The sequence below is a fragment of the Ammospiza nelsoni genome, chromosome 3 (assembly GCF_027579445.1).
Source record: "Ammospiza nelsoni isolate bAmmNel1 chromosome 3, bAmmNel1.pri, whole genome shotgun sequence".
Classification (NCBI taxonomy): Eukaryota; Metazoa; Chordata; class Aves; order Passeriformes; family Passerellidae; genus Ammospiza; species Ammospiza nelsoni.
Window position 1 is genome coordinate 69,360,988 of NC_080635.1, and position 15,153 is coordinate 69,376,140.

Consider the following 15,153-nt stretch of genomic DNA (forward strand, 5'->3'; position numbering starts at 1 on the left):
GAAGTGGAGTAGAGGTCCATCCTGGTTCTTTGGTTAGTGAGGGAGTTTAATAAACCCTCAGGTAATCTCTTGCTTGGGATTGCCAGGTAGTATCAGAAACACTTCAGGCTACAGCAAATACATCTTTGGCAAAAAAAATCCAATAACTATGGTAATTTTAAAGAAAACCTTATCTCTAATACAGGGCAGATAAAAGCCATTTATCATTCTGGAGGTAGTTATGTGATATTATAGGAGAAAATGAACAGTGCTTATTTAATGCACTCTGTGCTTTTCTACTTCACATCTCTTAGAGCAGAGTTACAGCCTTCCTTTCTGAGGTCTTGCTTTATGCCCTTACCCCTTCTCTTTTATTGATCTCTTTTACCTATAGGAGAGACCTCTAAATGAATTCAGTTCCTGTCTCCTGATGACTGAGCCGCTGGGTGTGTGCCCAGGGACACAGGGCAGTGCTGGCTGACTGCTGCAGTGGCCAGGCCGCTGCTGAGGGATGTTGCGTGGGGTCTGTGTCTACCCACTGCCATACCCCGGCACAACTGCCCCTGACCTGCTCAGAGATCATCTCCATGCAGTAACCACAGGCCAATGTTGCCCTCCACAACTCTTCCCAGATCACACCTGCACAGAAATCACCACATCTTCCCCTTTCCTCAAGGGCTAGGTACAGAGTACACCATTAAAAGCAGTGTGGACAGGGCATTCTGCCCTTGTAGCCACAGCCTGGAGACTGGGAACTGCATGGCCGTGAAGGAAGTCAGACTCAGCCCCAGATCTGCTCAGCATCACCATTACAAGCATTGCCCAGCTCTGCTGTCCCCAGGTGCACTGGACATCCCCCCACCCTCCCTGCAGGCACATGCATCAGCTCTCCAGAGCAGCCAGTCCCCTGCTTCCAGCCCAGGAGCCTCCTCAGGCCACTCATGGTGGCCACAGCCAGTGCCAACCCCACCTAACAAAGACATGATGACAGGTCTTGTTCCTGATGTGGAGCCATAATTGCATCAGTAGGACAACTCCACCAGGAGATGTTTCAGGTTGGTGTAAAGTGGATCCTCACAGAGATGAACCAGGGGTAGGGGCAATTCTACTTGCACAAATCCTTTTGTGGGGGTGAGGGCATTTCTCTTTCAGACAGGCTCATAGTGATTTATAAACCACATTTGTGAATCAGAACTTACAGATGCTGTCCATAAGCAGGTGAAAATGAAGAGAACAGGTGCCCCTCAAACTATCCCAGCTGATACTGCAACATGAACTTTCCATGGCGAGCCCATGGCAGCACAGAGGGGAATTTGTTAGAACACTTACACACTCCTCCAGGAAAACTGGGCCCTTTCTGGATGTCACACTAGCTTCCTTGGAGGCTCCAAAATTTGCCTAAACAAAGGTCTGACCTCCTGCTGCACTCCAAAGCCTGTCATTTATTGCATGTACTTCTGGCCCCAGGCTTTGATCCCATTATGGCCTGTGAAAGGTTGTTCTTCAAGCGCCTCTCAACTGTGAAAGAACAAAGAAAGCGTAAAGGGAACATATGTCTGGCCTTTCTTGGCAGATGCCAAGAAGACATATCACCCAGTAGCACACCTGAAGAAATGGCACTCATTCTCTCTGGTGAATAATTCAACAGCTGAGACCATCTGGTTCATTACAAAACTTTGATTTCATGAGCTTCATTAGCTGCTCCCTTGTCCTTGACAGGATACTCAGGGTTGTTCAGTAGGAAATCACTCTTGATTTTTTCCTGCTTGTTAACACAATGTGACATTTAATTGCAGTCAGTAGAGACCTGATTTAGTGGCAGTGGAAGTTCAGAGCTGACCTACATTCAGAGACATATTTATACCTGCCCCCCTCCACTGGATTACAGGGGCAGCATCTGCAGAGCAAGCTTGGCCCTTGAAGGGAACCACCTGCAGTAATGAAAGGATCTCTGCTCTTAAAGAGAAGTCCCTGTTCATGGTGCAGTTTGACCTCATGGAATGAGTTTTACCTGCTTCAGAAGGAGACTTTTGCAGACAGCCCATGTTACATCCCTCATCCCAGTAGCCAGTACCTTGCACAGGGAGAGCAGGAGCCTGCTGTGCACTGCCTGCAAGGGATGACTCAAATGTGAGCACCAGTGCCATGTCCTTGCTCTTTTTGGTGGATTACCAACATACATCTTCGAGTTTAAGCAGTTTTCTGAAGGGAAGTGCAGTGGTGTACACAGTACAAAACTGCAAGTAATGAAAATGCTTCAGTGTCTTAGCTGGTATTCCCCCCATTCTATATTTGAAATTCCATTTCTGGATCAATCACAAACAATGTGAAACCCACCCTTGCATCCACCTGCAGATATCTAGAGTGGAGCCACCACTGAGGGTGCCACTGCCCTTGCAGGGAGGAGGGGACAGGTGCCTGACTGGTGTCAGAGCTCTGAGGCAGCAGCAGCAGCTGTGCCCTAAGGGAAGAACCTGTGTCTCTCCACTGGTGTCTCTCCACCAATATCAGCCAGGAGCAGCCAAGACAAAGGGACTAGGACTTCACCAGACAACCCCATGCTGACCTCTCAAACTGACTTGCCAGGCAAGGAGAGGCCCTGAAATGACTTCCAACTTCTTCTTCATGAAAGAAAAATTGCTCCAAGAAATGTGAGAATCCAGAATCTGAAGAAATATTCCATAATGTTATTCAATTTGTTTAATATTGGAGGAGTAATGACTAAGAGCAAACAAAACCCACTTGTCCTGCTGCCCCAAGGTACTCCCAAAGCATCAGCATCAGTGCAGAGAAAGGAGTTTGCAGCAGGGAAGCTCTTCTGATAAAACTCAGCAAGGTTTTGGAAACTCCAGGGAATGGGCCTTCCTTCTTTTTCCTGTAGATGTCTGGCCTGACAAATGATTTGAGAGTCTGAGTTCCCTTTTTATCTCCAAGGAATATTGGAGGGGATTATTGTTTGAGAGAGAACATGAAGAAAAGCTGAAAGAGCAGGACTGTGTGGGGATGCCAAAGCAAAATATGAACAGCCCTGAGGAAAGGCTTGGGGGTGCCTGGGGAAATCAGCCTGGAGCAAGCTGAGGTGGGAGGTGAAATTGTTAACAACTCTTCTAGGACAGGGCATTTTTATTTTTTTCCCCCCTCTTAATATCATTTTACAAGAGTTTAAAGTCTGCCAAAAAAAGAAAGACTTATTACACAATTAAAGAGTTTAGCTGGGGAATAGGAGCAAGACACCAACTGTGGGGCAATTATGCTGGGAGAGTGGGAAAGACTTGCAGCTCCCAGAACTATGTCTGGGTAACCGTCAGTGGTCTTGAAGCTCCACAAAGTTCCTATTACTGAAATGACTCCCCAGAGGATTTGTGTTGCTGTCTTCCTTTCCCAAACCAGAGAAGCAGGCTCAGTTAGCCCTGACATCTTCCAGATTACCCAAAAAAAATGCCAAGGCCTAATGAGAACCTCTTACTCTCTTGACCAATGCAGCAACGTTTCATTTGAGCACTCCCCCAGAGGCATGAAGCACAGCAGGGCAAAAGGAGGCTCAGAAAGGCTCAGTGCATTTAACACATTTTAAATATTCTGTCATGGAAGATAACAAACAGGTCTGAGGACAAACTTCCAGTGTGCCTGGTGAATTAACAGGTCCATGGCTCGCTGAAAGTTATTGCAGCTTGTTTCTGAAAGCTTTAAATTCTGCAAGCAGCTTCTGTAAACATAACCCTGCCACAAGTAGTTTTCTCTGAGTGCTGCAAGACAGCCGTGGTGTCTGTTTTGCTTATCAGCAAGCCTAACAGCAAAGCCATGTTTTCCTGCAAAATATGAGGCTTAAAATTTTGAGTGTATGCTAGTTAAGTCAACCTACAGTAACAAGTCCCTTAAGTAGTCTCCAGAGGAACAACCTTCCTGGCAACTGGTTTTTTCTGGAGTATAGGTTATGCTGTTTATAAAGTGTTCCAAGCAAAACTCCCCTCCCTCCTCCGCGTGTTTCCCCCGTGCAGGCTGCTGTCATATGGAGTCTTCCTAGCGAATGGGAGCAGGATTTTGTAATAACCAGCTGGCAGAAAGAAGGAAAGTACATCGTGTTACTAGGCTGCCCGAGCTGCAAGACTCCCTGTTTAAATCAGCTGTTAAGGACCACAGTGTTAAACAGAGTACCGAACATCTGCCTGCTACTAAAAATTGGATTTTTCCAAGACAATCTTGGACTTTTCTGGATGCACAGTAATTTCGATGTTTGTTCTTTGTAATGAGGGCAAAGACTGAGCAGCCCCATCTTACTGGGGACAATTATAAACTCTGAGCAAGACAGATGCCAAGACCATCTGCTTCAAGACAGCCAGCCTCCTTACCAGCAAGACGCACGAGGATATGTGGGCTATTTCCCCCTCTTGCATAGGAAAAAAAGTCCAAGAAAAAGCTGGCAAAAGGTAAGAGGAACGATCAATTTTCCCAGACAGAAGAACGATGGAGATAGTTGACTGACCTGCAAAACTTCTGCTATAAAAGCAATCTGTTTTAATGAAAGCAGCAACATATTGGCATGTCATTTCTGAAATCTGCAGGTGCATGATCAAGGGGAATAAAAACCCAATGCTGTGATGGCAGCCCTGCAGTCCAGCTTTGCTGTGTCCCTTCCTGGCAGTGCCACACACTCACTTCCAGCCCTCCCGGGATGTCTGTTCAGCTTGAACCACTGAGCTGCACTCTCCACCAATGTTCGAGGAAAATGAACCAGGGATGTCAACATGCACTCTTCACTTTTCTCCCAATGCTGACTTCCCCCTGGATCTGTCTGCTCACAGGCAAAGCCCAGCATAGAGTCTCAGCCTAGACTTGCTCTGACCAAACCCTGTAACAGACCAATTCCTGGTCAAACATGAAATTTTGACAAGATCAATGATTTGATTAGCTCAGAAAGAAATCTCCTCCCAGGTGGCTGCTGGAAAAGCAAGTCTGGACTCACACCTCACTCACATACACATCTATCCTTGTGCACAGCAAACTAGCTGACAACCAGAGCTTTGCAGTTTGCAACAAGAGGGAATTATCCTCATGAAAAATTCCCCCTGCAGGCATCAATGCAGATGTGAGAAATTCCACAAAAGATTAATGCAGTGACCAACTGTGAGGGACAAAGGATTTTATCTGAAAGTTTCTGGGGAAATTTTGATTCTGGGCTTGCTGCAAATGTTTAATCCCAATTTATCAACTCCAGCAGAATTGATTGAAACATTTCTTATTTTTTTTTCCTCCAAAGACAACAGCCAGTATATGACTACAAGAGCTTATACACTTATTTTCATATTTTGCATGTACTATTTTATAAGTATATATCTAAAGTTCAGCATGGTAGGTGACACATGGAAAAACACAGTACCAAAAACACAGCCAAGCATTTTGTGTATTATGATTTAAACGTTTTTAAGCATTTGGGAAAGGTGTTTCTGATGTGAAAGCCAGTATGTGTTCCTGTGGGAAGATTTTCTATCAGCTCTATTCCTCTTCTCCTCCTTATTTCTCTGTACATATAAACTGTTAACAGTCAGGGCACACTGCCACATATTCATTTGGGAAATGGATTTGAAGGAGAAAATCAGTTCCAAATTTCTCCAGCCCACTTTCTCTTGAAGCAGCACCTGGCACACACCAGAGCTCAACTCCCAGCTCAGGAATCAAACCCTCCCTCTGAAAAGCACATCAGAAATTCATCCTCTAAAGGACAGCAGCAGCCCTTTCCCACCCACATGCTGAAGAGCAGAGGAGCAGGAACAGCCTCGTCAACAGAGGATCAGTCCACAGGACATGCAGATGAACACTGCAAGAGAATGAGTTTATCTGAACACCGATACAACTGCACATTAAAACACCAAATGGTAGGAAATATTTTATATGGATACTGCAAGACAGAAAAATTGAATAAAGATAAGCAGTTTTTATAAAAAGATTTATTAAAAATAAGTTCTTTAAAGAGAAAAGGTGTCACATGTATATACATTAAATTGTCAAAACCTTCATGGGGCTTATAATACAAACTATTCCAAACAGAAAAAGAGACATTCACTTTTTTTTTAATATGTCATGCTTATTGGAACAGAATAGCATATGGGAAGACAAAAAAAACAACACAGCACACAACCATTACAAGGAAAACCCTGAAAATGAAGACTACTTGCAAAAGTGAAAGTGAGTAGCCTCATGATTCTACAGACAGAAACTAAGACTATGAACGGCATCTTCAGTTGATAAGAGTTCATCTGACCACTGCTAGCTTCCAATTAATTCTTCATTTCTAGTGTGAATTAGCAAATCTCAGCAAGTGGATTTGTGCTTATCTTTTCCAGCTCTATTACAGTAGGTACCAAAGATTTCTTCTTAGGAAGTTAGACAATTGCTGGTTTTCTCTTTAAACTCCCTGACAGCCAGAACCACAAAAATAGTTTTTCTTAGAATTATATTATTTTACAAGAGTGTTTTGCACAAGCAGAGGTGAGACAAACTGGCACATGATTCTGCATGCTTCAGATGACCTCAGCTTAGCTTCTCATTCCCAGATGCCATATTTAGAATTATATCCTTTCACTTCAGTCTTCTGAATTTCCTGGTGTTTAGTGCATATATACAGAGAGCTGAGAACTGCAGTATTACAATGTCTACCCCTCCTCACAGCAGAATGCACTCTAATCTCAGATGTATGCAGGGCTTGCATCTCTTGGTCTCTGCAGCACCCCCTCTAGTCCCACAGTTTAATCAGACCATCCCAGCCGCACGTGATGACTTTGGATGTTTCGTGTGGATGCCACACTGCACCAATACAGACTTTGTCATGAGCTTTTAACCTGCTGTAGAGTTTTGTTGTCTTCCAGTCCCAGATGTTCAGTTTCCCATCTGCATCTCCAGATATCACATAGCTGTATTAACAGGAATAAAATGAAAGTTTGTATCATGTGTGCATGACATTGCATGCTATTACAAGCAGCAACTGAGCAACAGTAAAGAGCTTCCTCCAGGGAGCTTCCCATCTGACACAACCTGCAAACATTCCTACCAAGGAATTAGCTTTCAGGCTGTGCTCTAAGAGCACAGAAGTCCTGCAGAAGGTGATCCATCAACTGTGAGGTAAACGTGCTAAGCAGTGTGATTATACCCTGCACGGTGTGGCTGGAACCCAAGAGAAAGTGCCACAAGTTTCTCTAAAATTAGAGACACTTTTTCCTCCAGGTTTCCTGAGATTATTCCCCAGTTTTGATAGTAACTTGTATCTTATGTACATACAGTACTAAATGTATGGGCATATTACTAAGCAAACAGGAAGAAAGAGATGGTTCTCTGAACAGTAAATGAGGATATCCACACCAGACCTAGGAACTGGGCAAACTGGGTGAGTTCAAATCCCAGATACTCTAGATGAGTGCACATTGTGGGAACAGATCCTGCCACGTGCAAAAAGATGGGAGTCAGATGTGGAAGCCTCTCTTAGTCCTATCAGATGCTAAGAGTGAACTTTCTGTTCTGCTGCTTGGCGAGGGAGCTCTGCCCAATGCTGAGCTAACGGGACTGTGCATTCATGAATGTTGCAGGGGATTCAAAAGAAAATTTAGAGTCCATACTTGCAAGTTATAAGATGAAGTTCATTCCCACAAAAACTTACCTCATATCAGGTGAAAAATCCACTTGACAAGCGTAGCCAGCTACCATGTGACCTTTGAAAATTTTCTTTTTGTTTAATCTGAATCTGTTCTGAGCTCCAAAAATCAAGATTTGGTTATCCATTGACTGGCAAGCCAACCATTTCCCTGTAAGTGCAATAAACAAAGGTGGTGTCAGGATGCTGCATCTGAAGAAACAGACCTAAGTGGGATGTTTTTAGAGATTTTGACATTTTTTCTTGCACTATCTGAATCCAGATTTTCATTATGTAGCAGCGATTTAGGTAACAGCTGATATTGTTTCTGCCTGCCAAGAGTTGGAACCTTATATTTGACAGGCTTTGGGATGCCTCTGCCTACAAAATGCACTCAGGGCTCTACTAAAGCTCCGACTGCTCCAGCTATGTGCTGCATCAACCCCTCTGGCTTCCTGTCAAGTTTTAAAGATACTGTGTAATCTTGCTGGTGGCACAATCACATAACTCAATGAGGGGAACCAAATCCATCTAGCTGCACTCTTCCTGATCACCTGTTTTGTGGGTACTCTAAGAAAGTCACCCCCTCTTTTCTTCATGGGAAAATAGGTCTAAGGTAGACTGAGGAGTTTGCAACTATGTAGTATTCTCGGCTTTAATGGAATGCAATTAATAAAGATATTTTGTGACAGAAAAATTGAGGCTTTTCTAATCATAACCTCATCTCATTTTGCATCTTGGCAGTGCATTAGCTCCTGCCTGAGAATCCAGTGATGATGACGTGCTACAGAACAGCCAGAAGAGAAACTTCTGTCCCAAACTCTGCATATTGGCACTGCCTTTAAAGTGTTTTATGCAGTGACAACATAACATTGGCTGTGCAACAAGTTGATCAGCCTCTACTCAGCCTAATGGGATTGTTAACAGCAAGTCTGACAACACTGTAATAATGGTGACACTAAAGCTATTTAAATTTGGCCAAAACAGATAACAGGAATTTTGCCTTGTTAGAAGGATTTTCACTGATTACTGGAGGCACTAAACAACTATCCTTCTTCAGGATGATTCTAATTGAAGAACATAAACACCAGTGAAACATTAACATACAGAAACACTGAGATAATTTGGGATTTCTCTTATGCAAGAATTATTTGGACTACATTCATAACAGAAGGGAACAAGATCATGTACAACATGAGTTTCTACTTTAACTGTGGCACCACAAGGACTGCTGAACTTGCTTAACACTCTGCCACCACTGTCAGTTCCCTCCATTCCTGCTTTTCATATTTTAAATACAGCAAAGAGCACATGGTAGCTCTATGGAGAGTCCTTTCGCCTCATCTGGATGAAGGCCTAATTTTAAACTGACACAGTTACCCTGATATAAATCCTCATTTTGACATACTTGTTCTTTAGAATTTTAAATCAAAACATGATCCAATCCAATCTTGGATTAAGTGCACAGAGTGACTGGGAGGGGTTAGTCTGAGGTGAAAGGAGGATGCAACACAGCAACATCACAGAGATAATAATCAGTAAGGGGTGCCTATGTAAATAAGGTCTAAGAAGGCAGTAAAGTGTTAACTTACCATTTGGAGACAAAGTCACGGCTGGCATGGAATGCATACTTGGCTCAGCTATGTACTTGAAGTCTACAGGAATGTCCCTGCAAAAGGAAGAAGTATGTGCTTTATGAAGACATGGAGATGTTCCAAAGAGCTGCTTCAAGTCAGCTGATTTATGTGGCAACTGAACCATGGAGAATGTATGGTGGCATCCAAAGGAAGAATATGCAAAAACTCAAAAATATTATGAATGTTCACCCAAGAGCTCCAGATGCAGAGCCATCTAAAGCGTAATCTCAGAGTGTGAATTTACTCCAGTAAAATGAGCCAGAGTCTAAATTAGAGTAATAATTCTAATTGTTAAGAGCAAAACTATTGCACAAGCTCCTTTATTGCCTCCAGTATAACTGCAGCTCTTACAAAGTTCCTATTTAGATAGCAAGAACATACTGACATGGATCTTACTGGAACATCTTACTGACTTGAGTTTTGTTTTAAATCAATACTTCTGTCTCTTTTAAATTCCTCTTTTTAAACATTTTTTTAAAGGAACAGAAAAAAGGACTCTCATCTCTTTGACATGCCCTTTTCCTCCTGACCTCCCCAAATGGGATGCCAACCAAATTCCAAATATTCACAGCTGAAATGAACACTGAACTCCCAGCTCAAATGCATAAAGACTGTGCCAGTGCATGTTCTTAACATACTGTCCTGTACAAAGGCCTAGGGTAAAAACAAGGACAGTCTGATCCTTACTGCCCTTTGGTTTTGACTATATAAATTGAATTACTAACGGCTTGTGCATATTCACAGTATTCCTCCTACCCTGCACTGGAAGACTGGAAAAAAGGGAAGGCATGTACATGGCATTCTCATTAAGCAAAAGAAACCTCCAGCAGAAAATAGATTTGATTAATGTATTCTGCAGAAAGCACATGCAAAATGTTCTGTAGCAACATGAATTAATACAAAGGGGATGTTTATGACTCCATTGTGTAACTGACAGAGCTGAAGGGCTGCTGGGACACTCGGGGAGCAGACAGCGTGGGTGGCTGCCTGTCCCAGCTGCCCCAGCCTTGCTGGATGGCAATACAGCTGGCATTAGCAAGGTAATTAGCATCCTGCTTTATTGTGCAGGAAGTTATTTCCCTCATCTCCAGTTAAGCAACATACAGGGGCAGCAGGGTGAGAAGCTGCTCTGTGGTCAGGAAGGGACACAAATGCTCCTGCGAGTTAAAATCATTTACTCCTCAGAATAAGACGGGCAACCCACTTAGTACACTCCATGGATAAAAGCATGCACTTTAGGCCAGGGATAACCAGCTTGCAAACAGACAGACCTAAGATGGCCACTGGGCAGCAAATCTGTGAAGATTGCACATCATCTCTGAGGCTGATCCACACAACAGCACAGGAAGTGCAGCCCCTGTGCCACACCATCCCCAAACCATTTCCAACTCCACTTGCAACAGGACATAAGGTTATTGCTGCAGCAAGGCCAGGCCCTGATCCACTCCCACCACCCAGCACTCCTGCAGACCAACAACCTTCTGGTAAAGCCAATCCCACTGGAAGCCCCACTAAAGTCTCATCACAGAGGAGGCATCTCCAATACTGAATTGCTCTGCAGTCAGAAATTTAAATGCAGCATCGGTTGTTTTGCTTCTCCTTTTACAAATGAAGGCAGGCTCACCTGCTGGAATTTATTCACAACAGCTCTGCTTTATGTTGATACCTACCAGGCACACTTAGGACAGCAGCAGGATATGCTGCATTAAATTATTAGGCAGAATAAAGAGATGCATTTGTGTTTCACATTTGCTTCCAGTGAAACTGCTAAATAAGTAATGTCAGCTTGCTCCCTTAAAAAAATTACCAACACAGATGCTATCATGGTTGTCCAACCTCAAAACTCAGGTGACATGTTTGTTTTTTGTGACAAATATTTAAAATTTAAATATTTTAAAGTCCTTTCCCCGCTTCATAGCATTTCAAAGGCCGACAAGTTTTAAATATCAGAAATTCTATCTGCTAGCCAAGATTTAGAAGTGTTTTACTCTGGGGTTTTGATACAACTTCTTCCCCAGGCAAGAGACAGAAAAATCTTTTTAACAAAAGAAGGAAAAGAAGCAAGCCAACCCAAACCCTCACTACAATCCAATCCAGTTTTGGGACCTACACATAGTGAAGATGTCCCTCAGGAGACTGCATTATCTCTACCAGGAGTCATGGTGAAAAGACCCACTGAGGGGCACAGACTTACAGAGATGACAAGCCTCCAAAACCTGTCAGCATAATAACTTCATTGCCACTGCACAGTTCTTGCTTTGCTGGCTGACTCGGAGGTAAAAAGAACTAACAGCCTCCAAAGTTAAATGCTCACATCATTTCAGTGCTTACCCAAGCAGGATCAGATGCATACAGAGCACAGACAAAATAATATTTTGCATTTCTAGAAGAGAGAACACAGTATACGATAGCCATACCAACTTTAACATCTCAATCACATGAAATGCAAAAGCAGGCAAATTTTAAAGTACTTCCATTAATATTCCTAAATAAACTATGTAATCTACAAGAGTGTGTACTATACTTGAAGTCTGAACTTTCAGCAACTAACCAACTGCAATTCTACGTACAGCCCCATGAAATCTTTGCACAGGATGGATTCTTGGGAAAGGAGATTTAAGTTCTCAGGAGTTTTCACTGTAAAGTCAGACATGCCATCCCATTACCCATCTCTGGCCAAGTCAAAGTGTTTACAAAACACTACAGAATTCCTCCAGACAACTGAAATGAAGCAATTAGACTAACTTCTAATTACTAGCCTTTAAGGCCATACTCAGGTCATAGTTACTTCCACTTTTTTTCTGTAGGATACTGAAGAAACATTGTGCTGAAGAACATACTGGAGAAAAGTGCCAAAAGGTGCAGCAACCAAATCACTGCTAAGTTGCAAATAATTTTTCTTACCAACTGAGGAAAAGGATTTGAGAAATAATTTGCCATGGTTGTTTCTGAACTCCAAAATCTTTCATAATGAATGTGTTAACTTAGTTTTAAGGCATTTTAAAAATCTGGGTCTTGAAATTACAGAAACATGCTTACAGACCAATTGGCATATATCATGGTAGGTTGTGGGGAAAGGTTTTCAAGTCATGCCCAGGAAGATGGCCTTACATTTGCTCTTTATAAAACCAAAGAATTTCCCAACAACTGCATTACAGAATATTGCATAGAGTTGAGTTTCCTATCATTTCAACAAGGGAGCCCTTTCTTCAGTGTACAAAACACTAGTACATGTTTTTTTCCTCAGAAGAAAAAAACTGCTACTGGAACAATCAGGTTGCGATGTTCCCATACCAGAACCTTTCTGCCTTTCCTGCTTTTCTCCACAGACTGACTAAATCCACCCACTTCACTATTTATTTCAGCCATCACACAAAGCTCATAAAACAAGGGCAATCCAATCTCAAGGAAATAACAGATTTGTGCAAGCGAGATCATCCTCCCACTCAACAAAGAGGAGACATTCCTTAGCAGACATGGTATTGTAAAGATTTTTCTTTAAGGAGCTCAGTAAATCAATGGGTCTGCTTATGAAGTACTGAACAGAGGCTTTCTTGGAGCAGCATATGGTGACAGCATTTTATGTCTAGCCTCAGCCTGGGTTCCCAGACTTTGGTCATTCCTACTGCTACTGGCAATGATTGCAGACGATCACAGACAAGCTGAGGATTTAGCTGCCTGACTGGGGAACATTCCAATACCACAGACTGGAGTCTCTTCTCTAAGCTACAGGAAAAAAAAAACAACAAGCAGCTAGGAAGAAACTGATTAGTCACAGAACTGTCAAACTAGATTCTGCATTATGCAACAGTTTTGCATGTGTGAAGAGCAAAAGGAAATGAATACCTCAAGATATAGGACTGATTATTTCAAAAATAAATTCTCAAATCCTAAAGAAATCTTAGAAGTTCTAAGTTCAAGATCTTAGTATCTAGAACTTTGTGAAAAACATTTCAGATAGGAGTGATCTGTTTTCTCTGCAGGTTAAATGTTAAAAACTGGAAGCCATTTCAAATATTTTGAATTTTTTTTTTCTTGGACAGATTCTCCCTTCTTTGTCATCTATTGTACTCTTACTGTGTGTACCAATTATTGCCAAAAAGCCTAATAGAAAACTAACAGAAAACCAGAATAAAGCTACACTAAACTAGTTACTTCAAACATGGGCCAAGTATCATATAATACTATGGACATCCAAGTTCAAAGCATTCAAAACCAACACACACTAATTGTAATAGAGCAGACATTGCTTTAAGAGTTAATTTAAAGACTAATACGCCCTCGGGGAAAGGGGAGAGAGCAGAGACCACTAACAGAGAGCAGTGTGCTTCAGACTGATAGGGTTGTCTTATGTTTTCTTTGGGGAAGAGGAAATCCATGAAGTGTCTCAAGCATTAAGTCAGAACAGTCTTTTGAAGCTTTTCCTGAGCTAGCTAGAACTCAGTACACTCCAGTGGCCTACTTGCTATGTGTACTTCTAAAAATGAACTCTCTTCTCAGTTTGCTCACAATATACTTTAAGGTAAAATTCAAAATTTTAGACTTACCATTCCCAGACTCTTAAACTCTTGTCATCAGATGTACTCACAAACCTTCTATTTTCATCCACAAACACAATGGTGTTGACAGCTCCCAAATGCCTATCGTATTCCTGCACAATCTCACCACTTCGAATATCCCACTACAATTAAAAAAGTCAGAATAAGAACCTGGTTTTTACTAAATACCAGTACTCTTAGAGAATTAAATATTGAATAGACATACCTGTACAATTTTCTTATCTGACATCCCTGCAACAAAGAGATTTTGTTTATCTTCATCAGGATTGAACTTGACACAATAAGGAACCTTCCTGTTGGTGAATCTTGAAATACATTGCCCTGCAACAGAAAACCCATTTATAGTGTATCAGGTTGGAAGTGCTGTGGGCTGATTGGTTGTTTGCAGATACTGAAAAAAACACTTTACTAAGAGCAGACAACACTTCTTTTAATGTCCTTGAGAGAATTAAAGGGCAGAATTTGCCCTGCTCTTTGATTAGACCATTTTTCACATTTGTATGCATGCACCTGCATAAACATGCACACGCACAAACTGCTCTCTAAGTTTGTTACAGCTTCCCAAACAACACAACTGCTTGGTACCCTGTATGCCACCAGGACATAACAGAGCATAAGGACAGGTTCACAAGGACATCACAAGCTGACCACTGTTTTTGCAAAACATATCTCCTTAGGATCAGAGGACTTCTCAACAAGAGATACAAATGTGGGCAAGAATTCAAGACTAATCTCAGAAAAGGTTAACAGTAATCCAATTGCAAAATAAAGCCCTGACCTCCCCTCTTAGCTTCAGCCACAAATGCCCTCATAACTCCTCATCTGTAACTTACAGGAGACGTGTTAATCCAAAAGCTTTGTCTAAAGAACTGAGCTCAGACTCAAGTTCAGACTCAACACTGGAGAATTAGACTTACACCTTTCTGCCTGTGTAAGATTAGATTTCTGTTAACCCAGAAAGCTAACAACTCTTTCAAACATGGGAACTTTCTGTCTTAGGAAGAGACCCAGGTTTAAAAGAATACTGACAAAATCTATCCTGTATTTTTTTTAACAAACTATTTGTGGCAGAATGTTACAGAGCATCTCCCAGGCATGAGAGCATCAGACCTACCCTTCAACTCTCTATACCAGCAGGTCACCACCTGTTCTTATTTGGAGTGCTCTTAAGGTTAAGCAAAAGACCAAGTGAAATAATTTTTCTAAATTAAGCACATTTAGGTGTAAAGAGTAATTTCATGCCTGTAAATGTAAACATGCAATTTGACAAGATGTCTTTTTGCTAAAAATTGTTCTAGCATTACAAGCAACTATCAAACTTCTCAAATTCAAAGCTATATGAAATACAGGTAGTGTC

At 42.0% G+C, this 15,153-nt stretch overlaps 1 protein-coding gene across 1 annotated transcript in view; it reads right to left on the reverse strand.

Moving 5' to 3' along the window:
- Positions 1–5,909: 5,909 nt before the first annotated feature.
- The window catches only part of CDC40 (cell division cycle 40), a 36,677-nt gene continuing 27,433 nt past the window's right edge, over positions 5,910–15,153 (reverse strand). Inside the window, exons 11-15 of the mRNA XM_059469316.1 lie at positions 14,002–14,117; positions 13,785–13,918; positions 9,193–9,269; positions 7,628–7,772; positions 5,910–6,887 (exon numbers count right to left, since the gene is read on the reverse strand). Coding sequence (XP_059325299.1) covers positions 6,710–6,887; positions 7,628–7,772; positions 9,193–9,269; positions 13,785–13,918; positions 14,002–14,117 — 650 coding nt within the window. The 3' untranslated portion in view covers positions 5,910–6,709. The remainder of the gene's footprint in view (positions 6,888–7,627; positions 7,773–9,192; positions 9,270–13,784; positions 13,919–14,001; positions 14,118–15,153) is intronic.